The 20423-nt window shown below is 54.3% G+C and overlaps 7 protein-coding genes across 7 annotated transcripts; 3 read left to right on the forward strand and 4 right to left on the reverse strand.

The window, feature by feature from the left end:
* Positions 1-931: 931 nt before the first annotated feature.
* On the reverse strand, positions 932-2797 carry A1O7_08928 (uncharacterized protein; the record flags this gene model as incomplete). The annotated part of the gene is made up of 2 exons (XM_007762917.1): positions 932-2525; positions 2586-2797. The coding sequence occupies 2 exons, from the start codon at positions 2795-2797 to the stop codon at positions 932-934; spliced, it is 1806 nt and encodes a 601-aa protein (XP_007761107.1).
* A 2722-nt stretch (positions 2798-5519) lies between these two features.
* On the reverse strand, positions 5520-8303 carry A1O7_08929 (26S proteasome regulatory subunit rpn-1; the record flags this gene model as incomplete). Its single annotated transcript, XM_007762918.1, has 2 exons — positions 5520-5546; positions 5607-8303. 2 exons carry the CDS (start codon positions 8301-8303, stop codon positions 5520-5522), a joined length of 2724 nt encoding a protein of 907 aa, XP_007761108.1.
* A 444-nt stretch (positions 8304-8747) lies between these two features.
* Positions 8748-9937, forward strand: A1O7_08930 (uncharacterized protein; the record flags this gene model as incomplete). The annotated part of the gene is made up of 3 exons (XM_007762919.1): positions 8748-9208; positions 9316-9612; positions 9682-9937. 3 exons carry the CDS (start codon positions 8748-8750, stop codon positions 9935-9937), a joined length of 1014 nt encoding a protein of 337 aa, XP_007761109.1.
* Positions 9938-10205: 268 nt separating this feature from the next.
* On the reverse strand, positions 10206-13058 carry A1O7_08931 (lon protease like 2, peroxisomal; the record flags this gene model as incomplete). The annotated part of the gene is made up of 2 exons (XM_007762920.1): positions 10206-10293; positions 10351-13058. 2 exons carry the CDS (start codon positions 13056-13058, stop codon positions 10206-10208), a joined length of 2796 nt encoding a protein of 931 aa, XP_007761110.1.
* Positions 13059-13410: 352 nt separating this feature from the next.
* Positions 13411-14533, forward strand: A1O7_08932 (porphobilinogen deaminase; the record flags this gene model as incomplete). Its single annotated transcript, XM_007762921.1, has 2 exons — positions 13411-13720; positions 13776-14533. The coding sequence occupies 2 exons, from the start codon at positions 13411-13413 to the stop codon at positions 14531-14533; spliced, it is 1068 nt and encodes a 355-aa protein (XP_007761111.1).
* Positions 14534-14680: 147 nt separating this feature from the next.
* A1O7_08933 (uncharacterized protein) lies at positions 14681-15850 on the reverse strand (the record flags this gene model as incomplete). Its single annotated transcript, XM_007762922.1, has 3 exons — positions 14681-15256; positions 15306-15582; positions 15636-15850. 3 exons carry the CDS (start codon positions 15848-15850, stop codon positions 14681-14683), a joined length of 1068 nt encoding a protein of 355 aa, XP_007761112.1.
* A 535-nt stretch (positions 15851-16385) lies between these two features.
* Positions 16386-20019, forward strand: A1O7_08934 (uncharacterized protein; the record flags this gene model as incomplete). Its single annotated transcript, XM_007762923.1, has 5 exons — positions 16386-16466; positions 16517-16734; positions 16793-17157; positions 17204-17471; positions 17523-20019. 5 exons carry the CDS (start codon positions 16386-16388, stop codon positions 20017-20019), a joined length of 3429 nt encoding a protein of 1142 aa, XP_007761113.1.
* Between the last annotated feature and the right edge of the window lie 404 nt (positions 20020-20423).

Consider the following 20423-nt stretch of genomic DNA (forward strand, 5'->3'; position numbering starts at 1 on the left):
CAGTTAATTAGGCGGTTTTTTTTTGGCAAAAGGAATCGAGGCGGCGGGATCTTAGGAGAGTGAAGTCAGACTCGAATATAGCGATTGGCGGTGTGTACATGTCTCTCTCATCCCCCCCTCTCTCTTTCCCGGTGTGCTTGAAGTACGGAGTAAACCCGCCTTGTTTGTTCCTCCCTCTGGTACGGAGTACTGTAGGAAATAAATGCCAGTCCGGCTCGTGTCGGACTACGGTATCTACACCGGGTCCTCTACTACTTAGTGGTACTGCAAATGAGGCGACGATCCGTCCTGGTTCTGCTATTTGAGGCGCTGGAAAGGGAGGAAAGAGGAGGAGGCCAATGCCATACTCTGCTATGATAGCCTGTGTAGTGGTGGATGCATATGGAGAGAAAGCTGTGCATGTGGCATATGTGCTGTGGCAGCGACCACTTGCAAGCCAAGCAAACCAAGCAGATATACATGTAATTATGTATACATACTGAATACGTACGTTATGCTACCTATGCCCAGTACCATACGGGGCACGACTCCAGCTATCCGCCGTGCATACCAAGAATACGCCGTACTGCTACTCCGATCAATGACTAGATACAGTTGCTGGATGACTGCACGGCTTTACAGACGGGGTATCTTATCGGATCCGGACACGCACGTCGCAGGGTTCGACACGGCTAGGGCGCTGGGTCCCAAGTTTGCCGGAGGACCCCTGCTCGCGAGCTTCATTGCGCGCTTGAGTGTCAGCTTCAACTTCAGAGCGGGCGCTGCACACTTCGCCACGACCCTCGGGCGTTGCTCGCTCGCCGTGTCGCTCCAGGTCTCCTAGCAGGGTGACTGAAACGTTCACGTCGATTCGAGCTCTGTGGCCCGGTCTCCGCGTGCGGGTATAGCGTCGTCTCCAGGGTTGTTGGTGGTTAGCTCGGCTGGCCGCGCGCTACACAACCACTCTCCGCGCCTTCCACACCCTCCACGCCACGCACCAGCAACAGATGGCGAGGGTGACGCTTGCTGCACAGCCCCATGTCCACGCGCCGAAGCACAGATAGCCATGACACTCTCCCTCCGCCGTGTCTGCCTCTTTGTTCGACGCACTAGAGTACGCGACGGAGTATACGACGCTCCATACTGCGGCACCACCCGCAGGCATCATTGCCACGACGCCCCAATTTGTCGCGAAGTTCTCGACGCCCCATACCACGGAGATGATGATGGGCACGAGGGAGAAGCACGCGCCGTAGCCGAGGCCGAGCAGCGCCGATGAGAGGAGAAATAAGCTTGGATGAGCCGACACCAAGGGGCGGATGCCTAGATTCAAGAAGCAGAGAAGAAGGAGGAATGCAGAAGGGATGAGGAGCGAGAGACGGGAGAAGTGGAACCTCGCGCTAGGTGGAGAGGCTGGGTTCGATGGCGGCGCGAACAGATCGGATAATGTGCCTGTGAACAAGCGGGCAAAGGTTGATGCTAGCGCGATGATGGAGACGTGGGTGCTTGCTTGTCCTGCTGGTGGGGCAATGATGTTGCCATCGCCATCGACAAAGTTGTAGTCCCTGGGCGTTAATGTCGGGATAATCGTGCCCAGGTTGTTGATGTAGGCTTCGCCCGGACCGGTTACGAGGAAAAACCCCACAGCCAGAAGCCACATTGTCCGGTCGGTGAGAAAGGCGTGGGTCGCGTGATTGAGGAGCCAGTACTTTTTCCGGCGGAGGCGGCGCGTCTCTTCGTGTTTCTTGATGAGTTGCGACTCGGAGAGGAGGAGGTCGGCTTGCGAGTCGAGGTCGTCGTCCGAGTTGGCTCCGGAGCGGTCGCCTTCTTCCTCGTCGCTACCAATGGTGCCGTAGTTGACTGGCGTCGGCGCACGGGACGAGTCACGGTAAAATTCGCTTTCGTCCAGCAGACCACTCCGCTCGAGATTTTCTACCCCGGTCTCGATGAGTTCCTCTTCGTCCACAATGCGCAATCCCAGGGTGCCCAGGATTCCAACGCCAATCAATGTGCCCGCAAGGAAGACGAAGTACTTGAATACATCGACTTCTCCCTTGTGACCATTGGGCAGCCTCTCGTACAGCAAATGCGCTCCGACTTGAGATTCCCACATCCCGCTCAATCCAAATGCCGCAATGGGAACCGCAAGCATGAAACCCCTATATTTCGCCTTGGCGAAGTTCTTCGCGCATGTTGCCACGGCAGAAATGTACATGGAGCAAGTGCCTGCGCCAATCAAGACAAAGGCAAGCACCATGACGCCAAACGGCCATCCATTGCCTGGATGGGTCGCGGCATCTGGGGGCGGTCCTGACTTGTATGTATACGCTGCCAGAAGGTAGCCGGTGCCGAAGAGGACGGAGGAGAGGAAAGAGAGAGGCGGTGGCGAGTAACGATCGCATATGTAGCCGAATATTGGCACCACGAGGTACAAGCCCAGCTCGGCCGAGATTGACACAATGTTGACGCGGAACTGGGTGTAATGCAGGTCTTGCAGGAATCGAGCGCCATAGAGGGAAAAGGATGTGATTGATCCGGCACATAAACTGTAAGGTAATCAGTCATGGGCTCTTCCAACAGGCCAGTGTAGACCGTGTGGATCGTACCAGCTGAGCACGGCGCAGACAAAGCTCAAGACTCTGATAACCTCCCTGCGCATCCTGGCGCGGTCCCGCTCGATGATCTCTTCGGCAACCTGGCCCATGAAGTCGAAATCATCGTCTCCAGGTCGAGGGCGTGAGCTGCTTGACGAGCGTCGCCTGCGTCTTCGATTGGCATCAAAGTCTAGGGCATCAATGCCAGGATTCGTAGGCGCCATGTTGTTGCCTGGCCAGGCGCAACAGCAAACGGGTCGGACTCCTGCTAGGAGGAGGTTAAGGATAGGGTCTTGATAAGGAACGCGGGCTCATGGCGGAGAGCTTGACATCACGAGTGTGATAGCATCTCCGATAATCATACAATGCTGGCCCAGCGGAGAGTGAGTGACTGGGTATGGGTAAACAGTCTCACAACGATGTGTTGTCGGGAGTTGCGTCGCCGGGAGTTGCGTCGCATTGCACCGCGGGTTGACCAATGGTCGATGACGCAACCCTACGCGACTGGATGCCGAAGTGAATTGATTGTCAACGTGAAGGGAGTTAATTATTGGTCATTTACATTCTTCACCATCCTTTGCCATCTTCTCATCACCGTTTATTGACACTGCCACTTCTACAAGACTGTCGTAGATGTATTTATCTCGGCCATCTGGACAGTCCTCCCTCCATATGTCTCGAATGGCAGCAGAATACTCAGCACAGCCAGAGTCTCGAACAGCGCGCCACAGGTGAAGAACGGGACAGTGGTCTCGACATCGACATGTGACCCGAGCAAGACACCGACAATGCCTCCAGGTTGATTCAAAAACCACGCAGATTGCATAGCCCGTGGCTCTGCGCAGCTGGCAGGATCTCCGGTGGATACGTGGATACGATCCAATATTAGATGTTGCTGGCTGCTGCAATAACGCAGGCCACGCAGACGTTCTGGGCCGTTTTCTTGAGCTGGTTATACCTGAATTGCAATGACGGCGTGTTGCAGCCCCGGTCGCGAGAGATTCGCGGCGTGCGAGCTAATGAAGCGCCTCATGAACGGCAGCAGTGCTCGGCCCAGGCCAGCCACCGGGTTGAGTGCACAGTTAGGGCAGACAGTGTCTGTGGGTGCTCGACGTCAGCTGCCTTGTCATTAAAGGTGAGACTAGATTTAGCCAGTAATGACTTGCTGGGGGAGTCCTTGATCAGGTTTGTTGCATCCAGTATATAATTACGGTACTACCAGCACCGGCCGAGTAAACGGTAACCCCTGCCCTCAGCTCGATCTGCTGTAACAGGGCAAAAGGATCTGGAGTGACTGACATGGCGCAAAGGAGATGTATCTGGGCGTGACGCCAGCTATCAGCACAAATGCGGCGCCGATGGACAGGCTGGTGTTGACCGCCGCTGGACGGCCAATAGTATCTGCGCTGAAACCCGACAAGGCTGCTCTAAAATGACAGGCCGCCCTGAGAAGCCAGAGCGACGCCGGTATTATGATTGCTTGGGTTCCCAATATCTTGATCACAGCCGGCGAAACGCCTGGATGCCCTCGGAACACTCTGCAGGGCCGTCAGCTCAGAGCGTCCTTTCCCAGCTATCTTATGACTTAGGAGCATACCCCAGGGCCAGCAGGTGTATTCCCCATGGTCTTGACCGCGGCAAGATAGAGGACCCCTTGCACCCGGAGTGGACGACACCATCAATAGCGGCAAGACGACATTGTCTGGTACTTAATCTGGCAATACGGCCATGTCCTTAATCGCCAGGCCGGCGATAGGGCACGATGCTTCCGCATATCCTGCACTTCTGGAACCCCAAGCCGCCGCCAGGGGCAGATAGACGTTTCAGATGAGGACTTGCTTCGAACTTCTTGTTATCTGCGACCAGTTTTACCGACTACGTCCTCTAGTCCGGCGCCAGCATCTTCCGTGACTTGAGGCAGTCCTTGGCTGTGAATCCATTTCCTTGGCGCCGGACTCAGGTCCGCACGTATATAGCATAAGCTCTATGAATCTTAGGTTAGGACGACTGTGTTGGTCTCAACGCCCCTGAAGCCGCGAGCCTCGCTGCACCGGACCATCAAATACCGAGTAAGCGAGGTGGCCAACGGTGGCGCACACAGCCGCTCTACCCTACCACGCCTATGTACCTAATTATCACGGCTCCATATCCAGTTGTTACGCAATACAGCGCACAGCACGACCTCTCGCTTCTGCAGGTAAATTGGGTGTCCAGGAGCCGGGACGGGCGCCCTCCTCTGTCCAGAAGCAGGGCGGGCCGTGATTCCTCTGATTCCTAGACAGGTGCTTTCCCAATCTAACTTTCTAGAGCGGATGATCACCGACCTAGGTTCCTACCTACTCTTCCCCATCTAACATGGTCCTCGCGGTCGAGTTGTGCAACCCACCCTGTGCCCCTAGTGGATGAGCTAGAGACAGTGCTTAACATCTTCGTGAGCTTTAGTACACAGACCCTACAATGCTGTGGGCATCCTGACTCCCCGCCCCTTCTGATACAGTACTTACTGGTGAGATGCACGAGTCGTTCCTCCCTGCTGAAGACGGTGCGCGGGACGAAATACAGTAGGTCAGTACGCTGACGGTCAAGACGAATTGTTGAGAATTAGGGTACAGTAGACGGACGGTGTCGTGAATATCCGAGTCATGCGATACTTCCACTACTCCTTCCCAGTAGAGGTCGAGCTTTCTTTGGACGCACTGTTGTTCACTCCGGGGGCATGCATTTCTCCATAGTACTGCAATTCTCGACCGATACCTCCCGCTTACCGACTACAGGTTCGAATGCACTATTCCGATGTTCCCCTCGAGAATACTGGCGAGTCCTAGCCAATCTATCATCTATGGTACAGGTACACTACGGTATGCTGCTCGACCCGGCATTTTGCACGCGATCGACCGAAGTGGATGCGGGGACTATGATTGCCTTAATTTTATCCCCATACCGCCTTTACTTTGTGGACTCCCATTCCGGATTCTGCGAGCTCGTTAGTACGATGGCATTTTTCAAGTGGGGAAGATAAGGTCAATAACCGACCTTGCGTAGAATGACCAAACCCTCGAGCGTGCTGCTCAAACAAATATATTCCTCGTCCTCCAACTCCGCTCGTTCTCCATGCGCCAACAACACCGGCGTGCTCTGGGTTTGCCAACCGGTAATGGTTCTCGGTCGACCAGCTTGACCCACGACATCGACTGCTTGGCCGACTCGTACGTTCACGGTAAGTGGTTTCAAGTCTTCATCGAGCGTCACCAGGAATCTCGGATACATGGCTGTGACCAGAAAGTAGAGGAGGTAATGCGCGTCGCCGAGGATGAACTGTTTCGCATCGATCAGGGATACCAGCACGGTCAGAAGACCTGCCGCAGCGACTCTTGACAAGACCTGTCGGTCGGTGTGGAAAGGGTTGAGAGACATCGTGCCTTTGCCCATGTGGACGAGACCCTGGGCGATTCGGACCATGAATAACGAATTCTGATCCCGGTGGTAGTAGCTGGCTAGCTGTCTCAGCAGTTGTGCGAGACGAGCATTGTTCGTCCCGGCTCCGACCAGACCCATTGCGAAAATGGCGTTGATGGCAACATCGTTGTCATTGTCGTGACTGTAGCGTGACAGGGTGTCGTAGATCTTCATTTGTGGATTGCTGGGGCTGATCAAACCCATGGCGAGAGGCACGGCCTTCCGGATGTTAGCCTCGCCGTAGTGCATTAAGTGGCCAAATTGTCGAAGAATCATCTCCTGACCGACATCCTCGCCCATGGCGATCAAAGACAGACCGAGCACAGAGTATGATTGTACCAATTGCTCGCCGACGTTATCTTCCTTGTCTTCCAAGTGATCATTCAGCAGGTGAAGGAGATCTTGCAGCTTAAGCACAGCTCCTGTACCTGCCCAGGCACAGACCGAGGCCAGTGTCGCAGTAGGCAAGGACATGGGATGGTCAACCGCCTTAAGGATGTCCAGGATCACATCGACCTCCTCTTGCCGGCCAAAGTAGAGAAGGGCCAATCCCAACGCCATGAATCTTGCCCACTTGTCCTTGAGCTGCTTCTGCCTCACTTCATCCATCATCTGGGTGGCGATGGCTTCGGCGACTTGGTGATTCGAGGATCCCACAAAAATCATACCCAACGAGACAGCAGCCATTGCAGACAATTGCATCTCCAGGCCGTTGTCCTCAAGGATGGGCAGCAGATAATCCAACAGGTCTTCCCGATTTGAGCCAGCATACGACAAACCCAGACCCATAATCGCAGCCACTCTAATGGAAGGTTTGTTGCTGTTGAGCACATCGTCATCGCTGAGCAGAGAAATGACTGGGTCACCTTCCATTCTGACCCCGGAATTGACCACGCCATACGCCAGTAAAGCTCCAGCCTTAATGGAGTCCTCGGAAGCCTGTTGAAATCTATCGATGACGTCCAAGCTGCCCTCCACGTCCCATTGCATGAGCATTCCCAGCGATGCCGTGGCAGATAGCATGCCATCATCTTTCGTCTTCCATACCCACGGGCGTTGTTCGCCTTCTACCAACATAAGCTTGTCGGTGCCGAATCCTGCATTGACAAAAGCGTTGACGAATGAGCTGGCCAGGTTGTGCTTCGCTGAGTCTGCGGCGGCCGAGCTACCGCGACCGCTCTCCAGATGTGTCTTGTAGATATCCTCCGGCACCTTGGGCTCTAGAATGTTGAGCTCTTTAGCTAAGGTCTTGAAGTGGGTAGGCAGCTGTGTGTTTCCTATACACTCAGCAATCTCCTGTTCATCCTTGCCATCGCCCCCAAGGTCTACCGATATGCGCTGTCGGGCCATCAGGAAAGCGAGCTGTTTCTTCAGTGCCAAATCGTCCGTCGATTCCAAATCCTGCTGTATAAGCTCGTGGTCATTCAATCTTATTGCAAGGACCATTGCCTGGGCAAGCTTGTTGTACTTAACATAGATGTCGTGGGCGGTTTTGAGGAAAGCGATGTCGTCGGGATAGGTGAGCAAGTTGACCATGCTAGTCATGTACAGGCAAACACGGCCGAAAGTATTCTCGTCCAAGAATCGCGTGATCTCCTCGATCATCTCCAGCTCACTGAGAAGATCCACAGCATCGGCTTCCGCGTTGTGGCTGAGGAAGTAGGGTACCAAGGACAGAGCCAGATCCGTCAAGTCGCCGACGTCCTTTTCGTCTGTCAGGCGATTCTGGTATTCTTGACCGATCTCAAGCGCTAGATGTCTGATGTATTCGTGACCCCAGGATCCCAGATCGTCCGACCTGTTCGACAGCAGTCTGAATTTCAGGGTTTCTAGCTTGTCTTCATCCCCATATGTCATGCCCAACACCGACAACATATCTGCCAGAGAGTCCTTGTCGGATCCGGCAGACCACTTGTCGTAAAGGGCGGCGATTTCATCGTAGTGAGGGCGGAGGAATTTGAGGGGTTTGGGCACGGCGGTCATGGAGGAAGTCGAGGTCTTGATAAAGTTTTTGATGGCGTCGATCGAGGGCTGGTAAAGAGAGGCATCATTTTCTTTTAATCTCTCAACCAGCATCTCGAGATCAGTCTTGAGTTGTTGATCCTCTTCGCTGAGTTCTTCCTCAGGAACAGGTTCGCCGGGCTTCTTTGGCTCGCCTGCTTTGTCGGCTGTCTTTTCTGTGGCGTCGCTCTTGTCGCCATTTGACATGGGAACATCGTCTGCCTTGCCCTTGCCCTTCTCCGCGGCGGTGGGCTTCTTGTCGTCCTGCGCCATCTTGCACCCGGCCCTTCAGTGGCCACTAAATGTAGGGAGAGGTAGATGAAAACCAGGGTCGGAGCACGCGAGTAACGAACGGGAATATTTAAGAAATGAACAATGACTGGGACGCAGGAGAGTGATTTGCGCAGCGCAAGTGGTGGATTTGGCTGAGTTGGGAAGTGTATGTACCTGGACAGATCGGCCGCAGGCGTCAAGAAGCTTACGGAATAGGTGAAAGACGAAATGGTGATCCACCAAAATACTGACCAGCGGGAGAGGGAGCGTGTCTCCGGGGAAGGCGATTCAATGAGGCTGCATCAGGCTGGCACGGCCTTCGGAGTTACTATTTTCCCGCATTCCGAGCCCGGTGCACTCCAACTCTCAGGTTCACGAATTCGAGGCTCACCTTTGCATTGAAAAGGCCCACGACCACCCACACTCCATCTTCCCTGTCGCACCATGCCTCGCGGCATACGAGTCCGCGCGAGAGTCAACGTCCGAACAACTCCGCCGGTCCTCCGCACGAAACGAGTCCATCCCGTCGACGGCGACGGGCCTCGACTCTGGAACGCCAAACGACGCATCCAATCCAGCAAAGGGCTCTCCTTCTGGCAAGCCAAGAACTTGGTAAACAAGGATGAACTGCGGCGGCAGACGTGGCCCGGCTGCAAGGCATGGAAGCCACTAATCGACAACGAGGAAATAAACATGGAGTGGTGGAAGCTCGACAGCGAGGCTCTGCCGCAGTTCATTGAGGCACACCCCAACCTACGGACGCTATCGCCAGACGTCAAGACCTTCATCCAGCAAGGGTCCATCAACCTCAACCGCTCCAACATTCTACGCATATTGCTAGACCCCTCGAAATACTTCTCCTTCCCCTCCAATGTCCCGCACAGCATGCGGAAGCAGGTCTACTTGTAAGTTGGGGCGTCGTTCTCTTTGATCATGTTCTGTTCTTCCCTCATCCCAGTCGCTCGGGGCAAGCGTCTCCGTAACCACGATCTGACAATCTACACCCGATCAGCCCGTCCCCCGAAGACGCAGTCGTGCTCATGCGCACACCCCATCTCGGCCCGCGCTACTCCGCCTTCGACGTACCACTACACTTCAACAAGCTCGACCTGAAAGCCTACCTCAAGGACGTCTACAACGTTGATGTACTGCACATCCGCAGCGCCGTCTTTCAGCAGAAGCTCGACCGCAAGGAAGGCCGCGACATGTACTCGCGCGGCCAGGCCTTCCGGCCGGGCAGCAAGAAGAAAATGACCTGTCTGCTTGCGAAGCCGTTCGTCTACCCTGAAGAGCCCGAGAATCTCGACGCGTAAGTTTCTTCCCCACATAACCCACAAGTGCACCGCGCCGGTCAACAAGCTAACACATTCGACCACAGCTGGGAGCACAACGAATACTGGGCCTCGATGAAGGCCATTGTGGAAAAGAACCGCGAGGAGTCCGAATGGGGCATGCACAACCCGAACCAGAAACACCGCAAAGCTATCGCCGTGCAAGCGCAGCAGTTGCTCAAAGGCAAGACGCGGTGGGCGCCCACGTGGCAGAATTTCGCCGACGATTGGCGTGCTATGCGTGGGCTCACTGGGGCGGAGTCCACACAGCAGCCCGTCGGAGGGTCGGGGCCGTCTGTATGATACAGAATTCTGCCTGTCGACGCTCATACGTAGAACGGCGTGGTCATAATGTACAACACATTTCACATCTTGATGCAAAAGCATCGCGTACAGGAGTGAATGAAGGGAGATGGTCTCATCGTGACACCGTCAGGGCGGCTTGCTATAGAACAGAATACAGGAAGTGCCGCTTGCTAAAGGCAACGTTTGATCGGGCGCTCCGCCTAACGAACTCGGCATCGTTTCATACACAACCACGAGCGGCAAAGCAGGAATCTGATCGTGTATCCTACAGTCTGCTCTCCACCTGGGCAATATACTGATCCGTCGCCCACGTCGAGTCTGGCCAGATATGTCTCAATGCCTCGTAGACATGCCTAGAAGTATGACATATTAGATCTCGTGCGATAATTGCAGAAGAAAGGGATACTCACTTGACGTGCACGATCCTCAGCTCGCGCTTCACCTCGTCCGGCACGTCCTTGACATCCTTCTTGTTCCCTACGGGCAACAGCACAGTCTTGACTCCCGCGCGATGAGCACCTATCAACTTCTCCTTGATCCCACCCACGGGCATGACGCGGCCCCTTAAACTGACTTCACCGGTCATCGCGATCGTCGGTGGCACGGTTTTGCCGCTGAACAGCGAGATGAGCGCCACTGTATGCGCCAATCCTGCACTGGGTCCGTCCTTGGGCACGGCTCCGGCGGGACAATGGACATGGATCGCGCGTTTTTCCATAATGTCCTCGTCTCGGTCGTGGGTAAGGCCGAGTTCATAGCTGTGAGCTTTCACCCAAGTGAGTGCCACCTCGACACTTTCCTTGAGCACATCGCCCAGCTTGCCGGTAAGTTGAACGCGGCCCTTGCCCGGCATGTCTGCGACTTCGATGAATAGAATACTGCCCTGGCCGCCGCTCGAGTAAGCGACAAGCCCGGTCACGACACCCGGTCGAGACACCTTCTCAGCGATCTCTTCTTCGAATCGTTCGATGCCGAGGATTTCTTCAAGCTCTTCGACCTTCACAACAGGGTTATACTTTGACGTGTCGTTCGCGTCTTGGAGATCGGCGTACTGAACCGCCTTGTAGCGGCACACACTCCCGATCTCTCTCTCTAGATTCCGGACCCCAGACTCGCGGGTGTACTGGGTTATGATCGCGTCCACAACATCGTCCGGAAGGATGACTTGACCTTCACCCAGACCATTCGTTCGGATTTGCTTGGGTATGAGGTGCTGTTTGGCGATGTGGCGTTTCTCGACTGTGGTATATCCCGCCAGCCTTATTGTTTCCATGCGGTCAAGAAGGGGCGCCGGGATCGTGTCGAGGGAGTTTGCCGTGGCGATAAAGAGGACTTTACTTAGATCGATGGGGATATTCACGTAGTGGTCGTTGAAGCTGTGATTCTGCTCCGGATCCAGCACCTCAAGCATGGCGGCAGAAGGGTCGCCGTGGAAATTGTTCGAGGAGATCTTATCAATCTCATCGAGCAGGAAAACAGGGTTCGCCACGCCGACCTTCTTCAGCCCAGAGACGATAAGGCCGGGCATGGCAGCGACATAGGTTCGCCTATGTCCGCGGATTTCGGCCTCGTCGCGCACGCCGCCAAGAGAGATACGGTGAAACTTTCTCCCCAGCGACAAAGCGATAGATTTGGCGAGCGAAGTTTTGCCTGTGCCTGGTGGGCCAACCAACAGCAAGATGGGAGATTTGTCCACCATGCGCTTAGACTTGAGGACGTGGAGTTTGGCAGTGGCAGCATCACGCTCCTCGTCTGGGATTTGTTCAATGTCTTTGCTGTCTTCGGTGTTGTTCGGAGTGAGCTGCTTGGTCAGGCGGGAGATCTGTTGGTCAACATCGGCATTCACGGACTGTTTGAGCTTGAGGACAGCGAGGTATTCGAGAAGACGTTTCTTGATCTTCTCGAGGCCGTAGTGGTCGTCGTCGAGTTGCTTGCGAGCTCGTTTGAGCGTCTCGACCCCAAGGTGGTCGTCAGTCACTTTGGTCCAAGGGATCTCAGCCAGGTTCTCGACGTAGGTGCGGATGACGCCGTACTCGGCGTTGGCAGGGTTCATCTTCTTGAGCCGTCGCAGTTCACGCTCTGCAACCTTATGAGCTTCCGGCGAGAGACCAGCCTCGTTAACCTTCTTCCGGAGCTCATCGACTTCATTGACTTCGTTGTCGTCATCGCCATCGCCGCGGGTCATGCCTGGCACACCAGGTGGCGACATACCGTTCAGTCCGGACATTGCCCGCCGGGCTAGTGCTTCCCGCTGTTGTTGGTTTAGGTCGTTGATATCGATCGGAAGGTTTCCCGGGATGGTTGTGGACGTGACGGAAGTGATCTTGATGTTGCCATTAATGCCAGATATCTGCTTGTTAAGTAGAGCCAGCACGCGCTCGAGTCTCTCGTGCAGATTCAAGGTGCTGAGTATCCTTAACTTCTCTTCAAAACTTGCTTCGACAATATCTGTCATGAAGTCGGCCAACTGGCCTGCCTGCGAGAGGTCTTTTTTCGCAATGAACAACTCGAAGCGGCGGACGATCAGAGGGGATAGCACCATCGATGCGGGTCGGAAAAGCGATGAGAGTCGCAGAAGCGTCAGGAGCTCGCGTGATCGTTGCTTTAATCTGGTAAAACTAGCACGGAGGTCTCCGTCATTGAGGTCGGGCACCTCATCCTCGTAAAAGGTGACTTCAGCCTCGAAATGCGGTCTTTCGTGTCGAATCTTGTCAATTTTAAATCTCTGGATACCCTCGACCAGCAGATACGGGTCGGCGTTGGAATTGCCTTGGACACCAATGATCTTTGCCAGCGTGCCATATCCGTAGAGATCCTGCTTTCTTGCCTTGCCTGGATCCATACCCGCAGTGTCATAGTCACGGCTGCTCTCCTTCGCGGCACTATCCAGCAGTTCCTTGCCATCCGGGCTAAGAAACGGCGAATTTAACGGGACGCAGCCAATGGGCAATTGAGTTGACCCCGTTCTCGACTTGGTGGCGCGTTGGAACGCTGAGGACAAGAGAAGGGGTATGTCCGCGCGACTCGACACTGGGATGCGGAGAGTGACGCCCGGTAAAAGAACGGCGTCTTTCGCCAGAGGGATGAGGGGAATCGTCGCCTTTGCTGTGTAACCCATGATAACTGGTGTTGGTCACGACGAGAGTGATGGTCGAGAAGGAGAGGGAGGTGGGGAGCCGCAGGTGTTTATGTGGACTCTGGGTCTGATAGGAGGATTACTGATTCGGGAGTCGCATGGTCAAGTCAACCAGAATGGTGTCATGGAAGTTGCTGGATGCACCGATTCTGGCGACAACTGCGCAATCATATCGACTGCCGCATGCCGAGGTCCGGCAAGCCGACCAGATCGACGTTGCCACGTGACAGCACGAAGCCTCTAACCGCTTCGAGCCGTATCTTGAACATTGAATTTTCTAGAGAGTAATTCCTCGCAAAAAGTTCAGACACGAAGAGGGCACCAAGAAAGGAAAATGGCGACCCAAGCGGGGATAACCCAAGATAAAGCACTAGCCATGCCTGATGAGTCCGGCCTAAATGCCACGTTCAATGTCGGCACCAGGAAATCCAAATTGGCGCTCGTGCAGACGGAACTCGTGCTGGATGCACTATCAAAGGCGTGTCCAGAGTACAGCTATACGATCAAGGCTCGGGACACAGCAGCCGGAGATATTGACAAGCTGACACCTTTCAAAGACATGCCAGTGAAGAATTTGTGGACCCATGAACTTGAGACTCTCATGGTTGAGGGACACCTAGATTTCCTGGTCCACTCGCTCAAAGGTCCCTCCCACATTTACGGTTATTGGTCTTATGGAACCAGACTAATGGCTTGCAGATGTCCCGACACAATTGCCCTCAGGCTGCGAGATAGGAGCTGTAATGGCCCGTGAAGATCCTAGAGACGCTTTCGTTCTCAAAGCTGGCCGAAATGTCTGCAACATCCAGGACCTCCCGGCAGGATCAGTAATTGGGACTTCATCTATCCGCCGCACTGCTCAGATAGCACTGCAGCACCCGCATCTGAAGGTTTTAGATGTCAGGGGCAATGTGCCGACCCGACTGGCAAAACTTGATGCTGCAGACGGACCCTTCGATGCGTTAATTCTGGCAGCTGCTGGACTTGTCCGCCTTGATCTCGGTCATCGAATCACTCAGTACCTAGATTCCGGAAATGGAGCAATGCTACATGCAGTTGGACAGGGTGCTATAGGCATTGAAAACAGGTCATCGGACCACCGGGTACAGCGCATGCTCAGCTTGATCAATCACCAAGAGACGTATCTGGCTACAGCAGCTGAACGCAGTCTTTTGAGGACCTTGGAGGGAGGTTGTAGTGCCCCGCTAGGCGTCGAGACTGCATGGACAGACGGTGAAAACGGCCACAACGCACTGCAACTGAAAGCCATTGTTGTCAGCACAGATGGCAAGGAGAGAGCGGACGTCGATATGAGGAAGGTTGTGCAAAGTAAAAAAGAGGCGGAGCTATTCGGCGTCGATGTGGCTTCGGAACTGCTTCGCAGAGGTGCAGACAAGATCCTTGCCGAGATTAAGGAGAAGCGGCCAACCACTGTCGCCGATCTTGAAGAGACGTGAATTGAAGGCTTCCGCTATTCCGAAACCGACACAAATGCGATCGTGCGGGGCTACAGGTCAGATGTGGCAGTGAAGGAATTGCAGGATTATCGCCTCGAGAGGCCGACTGTCGTCGCCAGGAAGAGGCATCGGGACCGGACTTCCGAATCATCCGCGGTTCAAGGTGTTGCCAGCACCCTTGGGATTTGCTTCGACGAACTCATCCCATTCTCTTGCTTTCATCGTGGCAGCATCGACCGCGTCCATGTTGTCCTCATCAGGCTCGGGCTGAGGTGCGTTGGCATTCCCTCCACCATCAATGATGCCACCCCTCCGCCGTTCTTCATCCAGATAGTCGTCGATACTCATTGTGGGAAGGCTGTGGCCCGGCCTAAACACACCCTGTCGTAGCTGGGTACGCTTATCTGTCAGGGTGAAGGGCTGAAGAGGCTTTCCGCTAGGACTCAGCAAGGGACCTCCTCTCCTTCCAAGTCCTGCCATCGTTGTGGGGCCATCGAGACGCTCGGAATAGTTGTCAGACCTGCCAGGAGCCCGTTGGTCTGGAACGGCAGGATTGGGCCTGTTCGGCTCGGTATTGCGCATTTGTGACAAGATATCCACCTCCTGACTAATCATATCGAGAGATGAGAATGTGTTGTTGACTCGGAGTGCTATGTCGGCGAGATGCAGGCTCCGAATGGTTTCATCATCAACATTTGCCTTTTGTGATTCGTTCCTCAGATACTGCCACTGTCAATAAGTTCCCTGTGCCGATGAGGAGAGTTCCACAAACCTGAAGTTTCTGCTTCAAGGACTTTTCCTCTTGGAAGCGCGCAATCTTGATCTTCCGTTTTTCCTCCGCACTATCTGTACTGACTATCCTGAATGAACTTTTCCGTTCGAGGTATCGCTCATACAGCTCTCGATCCGGGGCTGCCAACAAGCCATATTGATCTAACCGGGTCAAGAACGTGTCGAACAACTCCCCGGCCTCGCGTAACGAAGCCAATCTATTATCGCCATAGGCCTTGATTTTGATCTCCGCGAGGAGACAATCGACTGTCAGGTATCTGCATTTCCCGTCAGCGATAGAATTCTCGACACGAGATGAGGACCTATGTACTGCAGATCCTGCGTTGAGATGTCCTCCACTTCTTCATTCGTGCTGAATAATGATAACTGCTGGATCAACTGTCGACATTGCTCGAGGCTACGAAGGATAGACTGGAGGGTGTCGTTGAATTGCACAGTCCGGGGATCGAGACCTTCCAGCTCATCTTGCTGATTCTTCGCCTGCGTGAACAATGCTCTTAAGGACGGTTCAGATTCTCCAGCCATGATGTGCACGATGAGTCGACACTTGCTCCGCTTCGTTCTCTGCCCCTGAAATTAGGGCATGTGAATGGGGACGGTGGCCAATCGCTCTGCGCTATTTGATGCTAGAAATTATCTTCTCTTTCGCTAATCCCAGATACTCGGTATGAGAGCGTACACCTGAGCGCCACCCAAGCGCGCACTCCAATTCAAGTTTAGTAATCAAGCAGAGAAAGAAGACTCTCCGCGTCGACCAATCAGAATTGACCCAGCGCCAAGCCGTATATTCCATACGATTGAGTCATCCGCTGAAGACGAATAAAAGGTGCTTGTAACCATGAGCATTGAGAACATATTTCTCGAACCGAAACAGAAATTAAAGAACGAGAAGAGAGGACAAGGGTAGTGCACATGGTGGTGCCTCGTCCGGCCACCCCTCGGCTCAGCATTTTGTCCTCGTGCGCCTCGTTCACCTCAAATACTTTTTCAATCCATATATGCCCTCGCTCACCGTCTACCTCTACTACCAGATCCGTCCTGGACTGCCGTACAGTTCAGCATGCCTTCTCTGATGCATTCGCGGGATGAAGATCTCAACGATGAGATGCCCATGGAGAAGAATGCTGGCCTCATCATGGGCGTAGGTCGCACGCATTCTCTTCGAGGGACCCCACTAACTGAACCCTGTAGACGAACAACAGCAGTATTGTTTCCAAGCGAAGTGTAGAGAAGCTCTACCTGCCTCAGCCGCATTTCTACCGGTATTTTGTCCGGAAACCCATACGACGATCTCCCACCATCAACAGAGGATACTGGCTCCGTATGAGAGCCATTGACTGGGTAGTCAGGCAGTTCCTGGAAAAGGTTTCTGACCAGAAGAAAGTCATCATCAACCTCGGTTGCGGCTAGTGAGTAAGGTTGACTGGGATTCCTGTCTGGTGGCCTGGATCTGATCTGGTAGTCTAGCGACCCGCTACCGTTCTCATGGATGGCACATCACAAGGAGTTATGCGACAACGCTAAGTTCCTCGATGTAGATTTCGAGGCACTGATGCTCACCAAACGGGAGATCATCTTGAATACACCTCAGATGAAGGATATGCTGTCTATGACACCCGATGCTGAACTGGAGAATGGAGTTGTCTTCAACTCGGTAGAGTACAGCGGGATTGGGTGCGACCTGCGGAACTTGACGAGACTAGAGCGACTGATCAAGTCTATTGTCGACGTCGACCAGTGCCTCGTCCTCTGCGTCGCGGAGGTGAGCATCACTTACATGTCTACCGAAGACGCCGATGCCTTGATACGATGGACTACAACCTTGTCGCCCGGTAAGCTCAATACTGCATGGCCATGGATAATGGCTGACAATCTCAGATGTGACATTCTGTCTGTTAGAACAACAGTCTCCGGATCGGCCGGACAACCCTTTCACTGCAACCATGCTGAAGCACTTCGCCAAACTCGGCACCCCACTGCGATCGGTACTCAAGTACCCTGGCTCTCATACCCAGACGCTTCGCTTCCAGGACGCAGGATTCGCTCATGTCACTATGCAGAACTTATGGGAGCTGTGGGCTGACCCGAGGTTCTTGTCCCCATCGATAAGAATGTCGCTGGACGAGGTCGAGCCATTCGACGAATGGTAAGTGACATAGTGGATTGCCTGACTTCCCTGACTGATTGTTGGCGATAGGGAGGAGTTTGCCCTTTTCGGGTCACACTACTGCCTTCTCGTGGCACAGACGGGGCTCGAACCACTGATTCCCGAGCAACAGAGGGGTTCAAGAAGGGCCTCTATTGACAGCTTAGCATCAGACCTCTCTACAAGGACAGTCTCGCCGCACCGAGAAAACACGCAATGGTTCGCGTACACTTATTCCGGAAACTCCGACAAAGAGGGGAGGACACATCATGGCTCCGCCTACAAGATCCCTGAGCAAGACGCTCTGGGTTTGCATGGTGGAGTCGGTCCAAAGGGTCGACTGTCGGCCACTTCAGTCTATACTTTCGCCAATTCCTCAATGCCATACCCTGCGGTCCCACCTGAAAATATTGGAGCCAGATGCTGTCACACTATCACAAGCTTTGGTCCCAAGCTGGAAATGAACCTTCTTGTAGGCGGGCGAACTTCGCCTACTACTCCTTTAAAGGACTGTTGGTTGCAAATTGGTGGAAAATGGGAGCGAGTCCATGACCTTCCCGAGCCTCGCTTCCGACACCGGTCTGCGGCCGTGGTACTCCCGCACGACCAGTATGGCGTGGTAGTGTACGGCGGCAAAGTTTCGGAACAAAAGATTGCTGTTGACACCCTGTTATGGGACAAGCACAACGGATGGCAAGTGCTCCGCAATGTCAAAGACGATCCCATGCCGCGGTTTGGGGCATCATTCATGCGCCTAGGATTCAATCACGGTCTTTTGATGGGTGGTCTACGTCAAGATGGAGTTGTCTGTCAAGGCCTCTGGAAGTGGCGCCTGATCATACGGGACAACAAGGTCATGGGGATCCACTTCAAGACTTCTACAGCCCTGGATGCTTCCGCTGGAATCTGGCCCTGGTTGGGTCGCTTCGGAGCATCCTTCAGTGTCATTAGGGACGAAGTTCTGCTTATCGGCGGAATCGCCAAGCATGGTTGCATTCCAAGAGACTATGAGATACTCTCCATTGTTGGCAGTTTCTCCGCTTTCAACGACTATGAAAAGGAAATGGAGCTGAGAGTCGCATGTGTCCTGCCCAGGATCGATCCGACCGTCCCTCGACCTTTCTTGATCGGCCACTCCACCCATTTCACGGCGGAATCAACAACACTCATTGTCGGGGGTGGAGCGACGTGTTTCAGCTTTGGTGCATATTGGAATCCTGGCTGTTGGCTGCTGCACGACCGCGAAGCAGGTCCCAGCTCGCGTTGGGCTATGATGAAGCCTGAAGCAGTGGTGCCCGCTTCACAATCGCGGCCAGACACGGGCGACGGCAATTCAAATCCCACGAACATGGCTTCGGTCGAGCATGTCGATGTCCACACCGGTCGCGACTTTATCCGCATGCTGCAGGACGGCATCCCCAAAGTAATTGCAGCCCTGGACTTGGGTCCGTGCTTATCCCAATGGACGCCGTCTTACCTTCTAGCGAAGATCCCGCCCTCAAAGTCAGTCGTCGTCCATGCAGCTCAAAGTCGAACCATGAATTTCCAACGCAAAGACTTCACCTACAAAGCCACCTCCTTCCACGACTTCATCGACCGCCTCCAATCTGACCCGTCTGCACACATGTATCTTCGCTCCATTTCCAGCACCAATCCGACCACGACGCCTGCCGACTTCACCAGTGATTGGCCCGAGATCTCGGGAGATTTCCACCTCCCATCGTCGCTCTCGTTTGTCAAAGCCCATCAACACAGCAGTCCTCTCCGAATCAGCTCCAACGTGAACATGTGGCTCCATTACGACGTCATGGCCAACGTGCTGTTCCAGCTCCGGGGCACCAGGAAACTGATGCTCTTCCCCCCAAGCGACCTGAAGCACCTGTCCTTCCCGTCGGGGTCTACGTCGTCAACCATCGACATTTTCGAAGCACCCGATGGAAACGGAACGCAAGCGGAAGCTGTGCGCCACGTCCCAAACACACACCCTCACGTCGCCGTCCTAAGGCCCGGCGATGCATTGTACATCCCTCCACTATGGGCGCACACAGCCACGCCGCAGTCGAGTGAAGTGCCGGTCTCAGCCTCGACCTCAGTCCCAATCTCGACTTCGAGCCCCATAGCAAATTCCCACCCAATAGCACCTCACGCAGCCACGACTGTCCCAAGCGACAACGATGCCGCCGCCTCAAGAATCAACATCGCCCTCAACATCTTCTTCCGCACGCTTGGGCCACACAAGTACGCCACAGGTCGGGACGTCTACGGCAACCGCGACCTCGCCGCGTACGAGGACGGCCGTCGCGACGTGGACAAAATCGTCCGTCGCTTCCAGCAGACGACTCCCAAACCGAAAGAGAAGAACGAGCAGAAGGAGGAAATACCCGGCGCAGAAACAACCAGTGCTGACGACGCATCCGTGTCTCCCGGTGGAATTGCAAAGCCCGGTGATGATGGAGGAGTCGACACGGCAACCATACCAAGAGAGATGGCCAAAGCTTACCTTGAGAGATTGGCGGCGGAGTTGCTCGAGCGGGCGGAAAAGCTGTGACACGGACGCCGCCAGGTACTGTAGGAAGATACATAGAAAAAATTGATCGTTTAATCCCGGGAGACGGCAAAGGCTTACCTGGAGAGGTTGGCAGCGGAAATGCTCGAGCGGGCGGAAAAGCTGTGAATCCCATCTAATTATTGTATATATTGGTTGGTCACACAATTAGTTGGCGGAAAACCAGGGAGATGCCCAAGGCTTACCTGGAGAGATTGGGCAGCGGAGTTACCTGAACGGGCGGAAAAGCTACAAAGTCCCGTCGTATGTAATTACTGGTTGCTTACTTATATCTTTGAGCGGCAAAGTCGCTGGAGCGGGCGGAAAAGGCTACGAGTCTCATCGTACGTATTGGTTGTTTATACTCCGTATACATAGTTGGGGGCTAAAACCAGGGGAGATGGCCA

This window comes from Cladophialophora yegresii, assembly GCF_000585515.1.
Source record: "Cladophialophora yegresii CBS 114405 chromosome Unknown aczIN-supercont1.6, whole genome shotgun sequence".
Taxonomy (NCBI): Eukaryota; Fungi; Ascomycota; class Eurotiomycetes; order Chaetothyriales; family Herpotrichiellaceae; genus Cladophialophora; species Cladophialophora yegresii.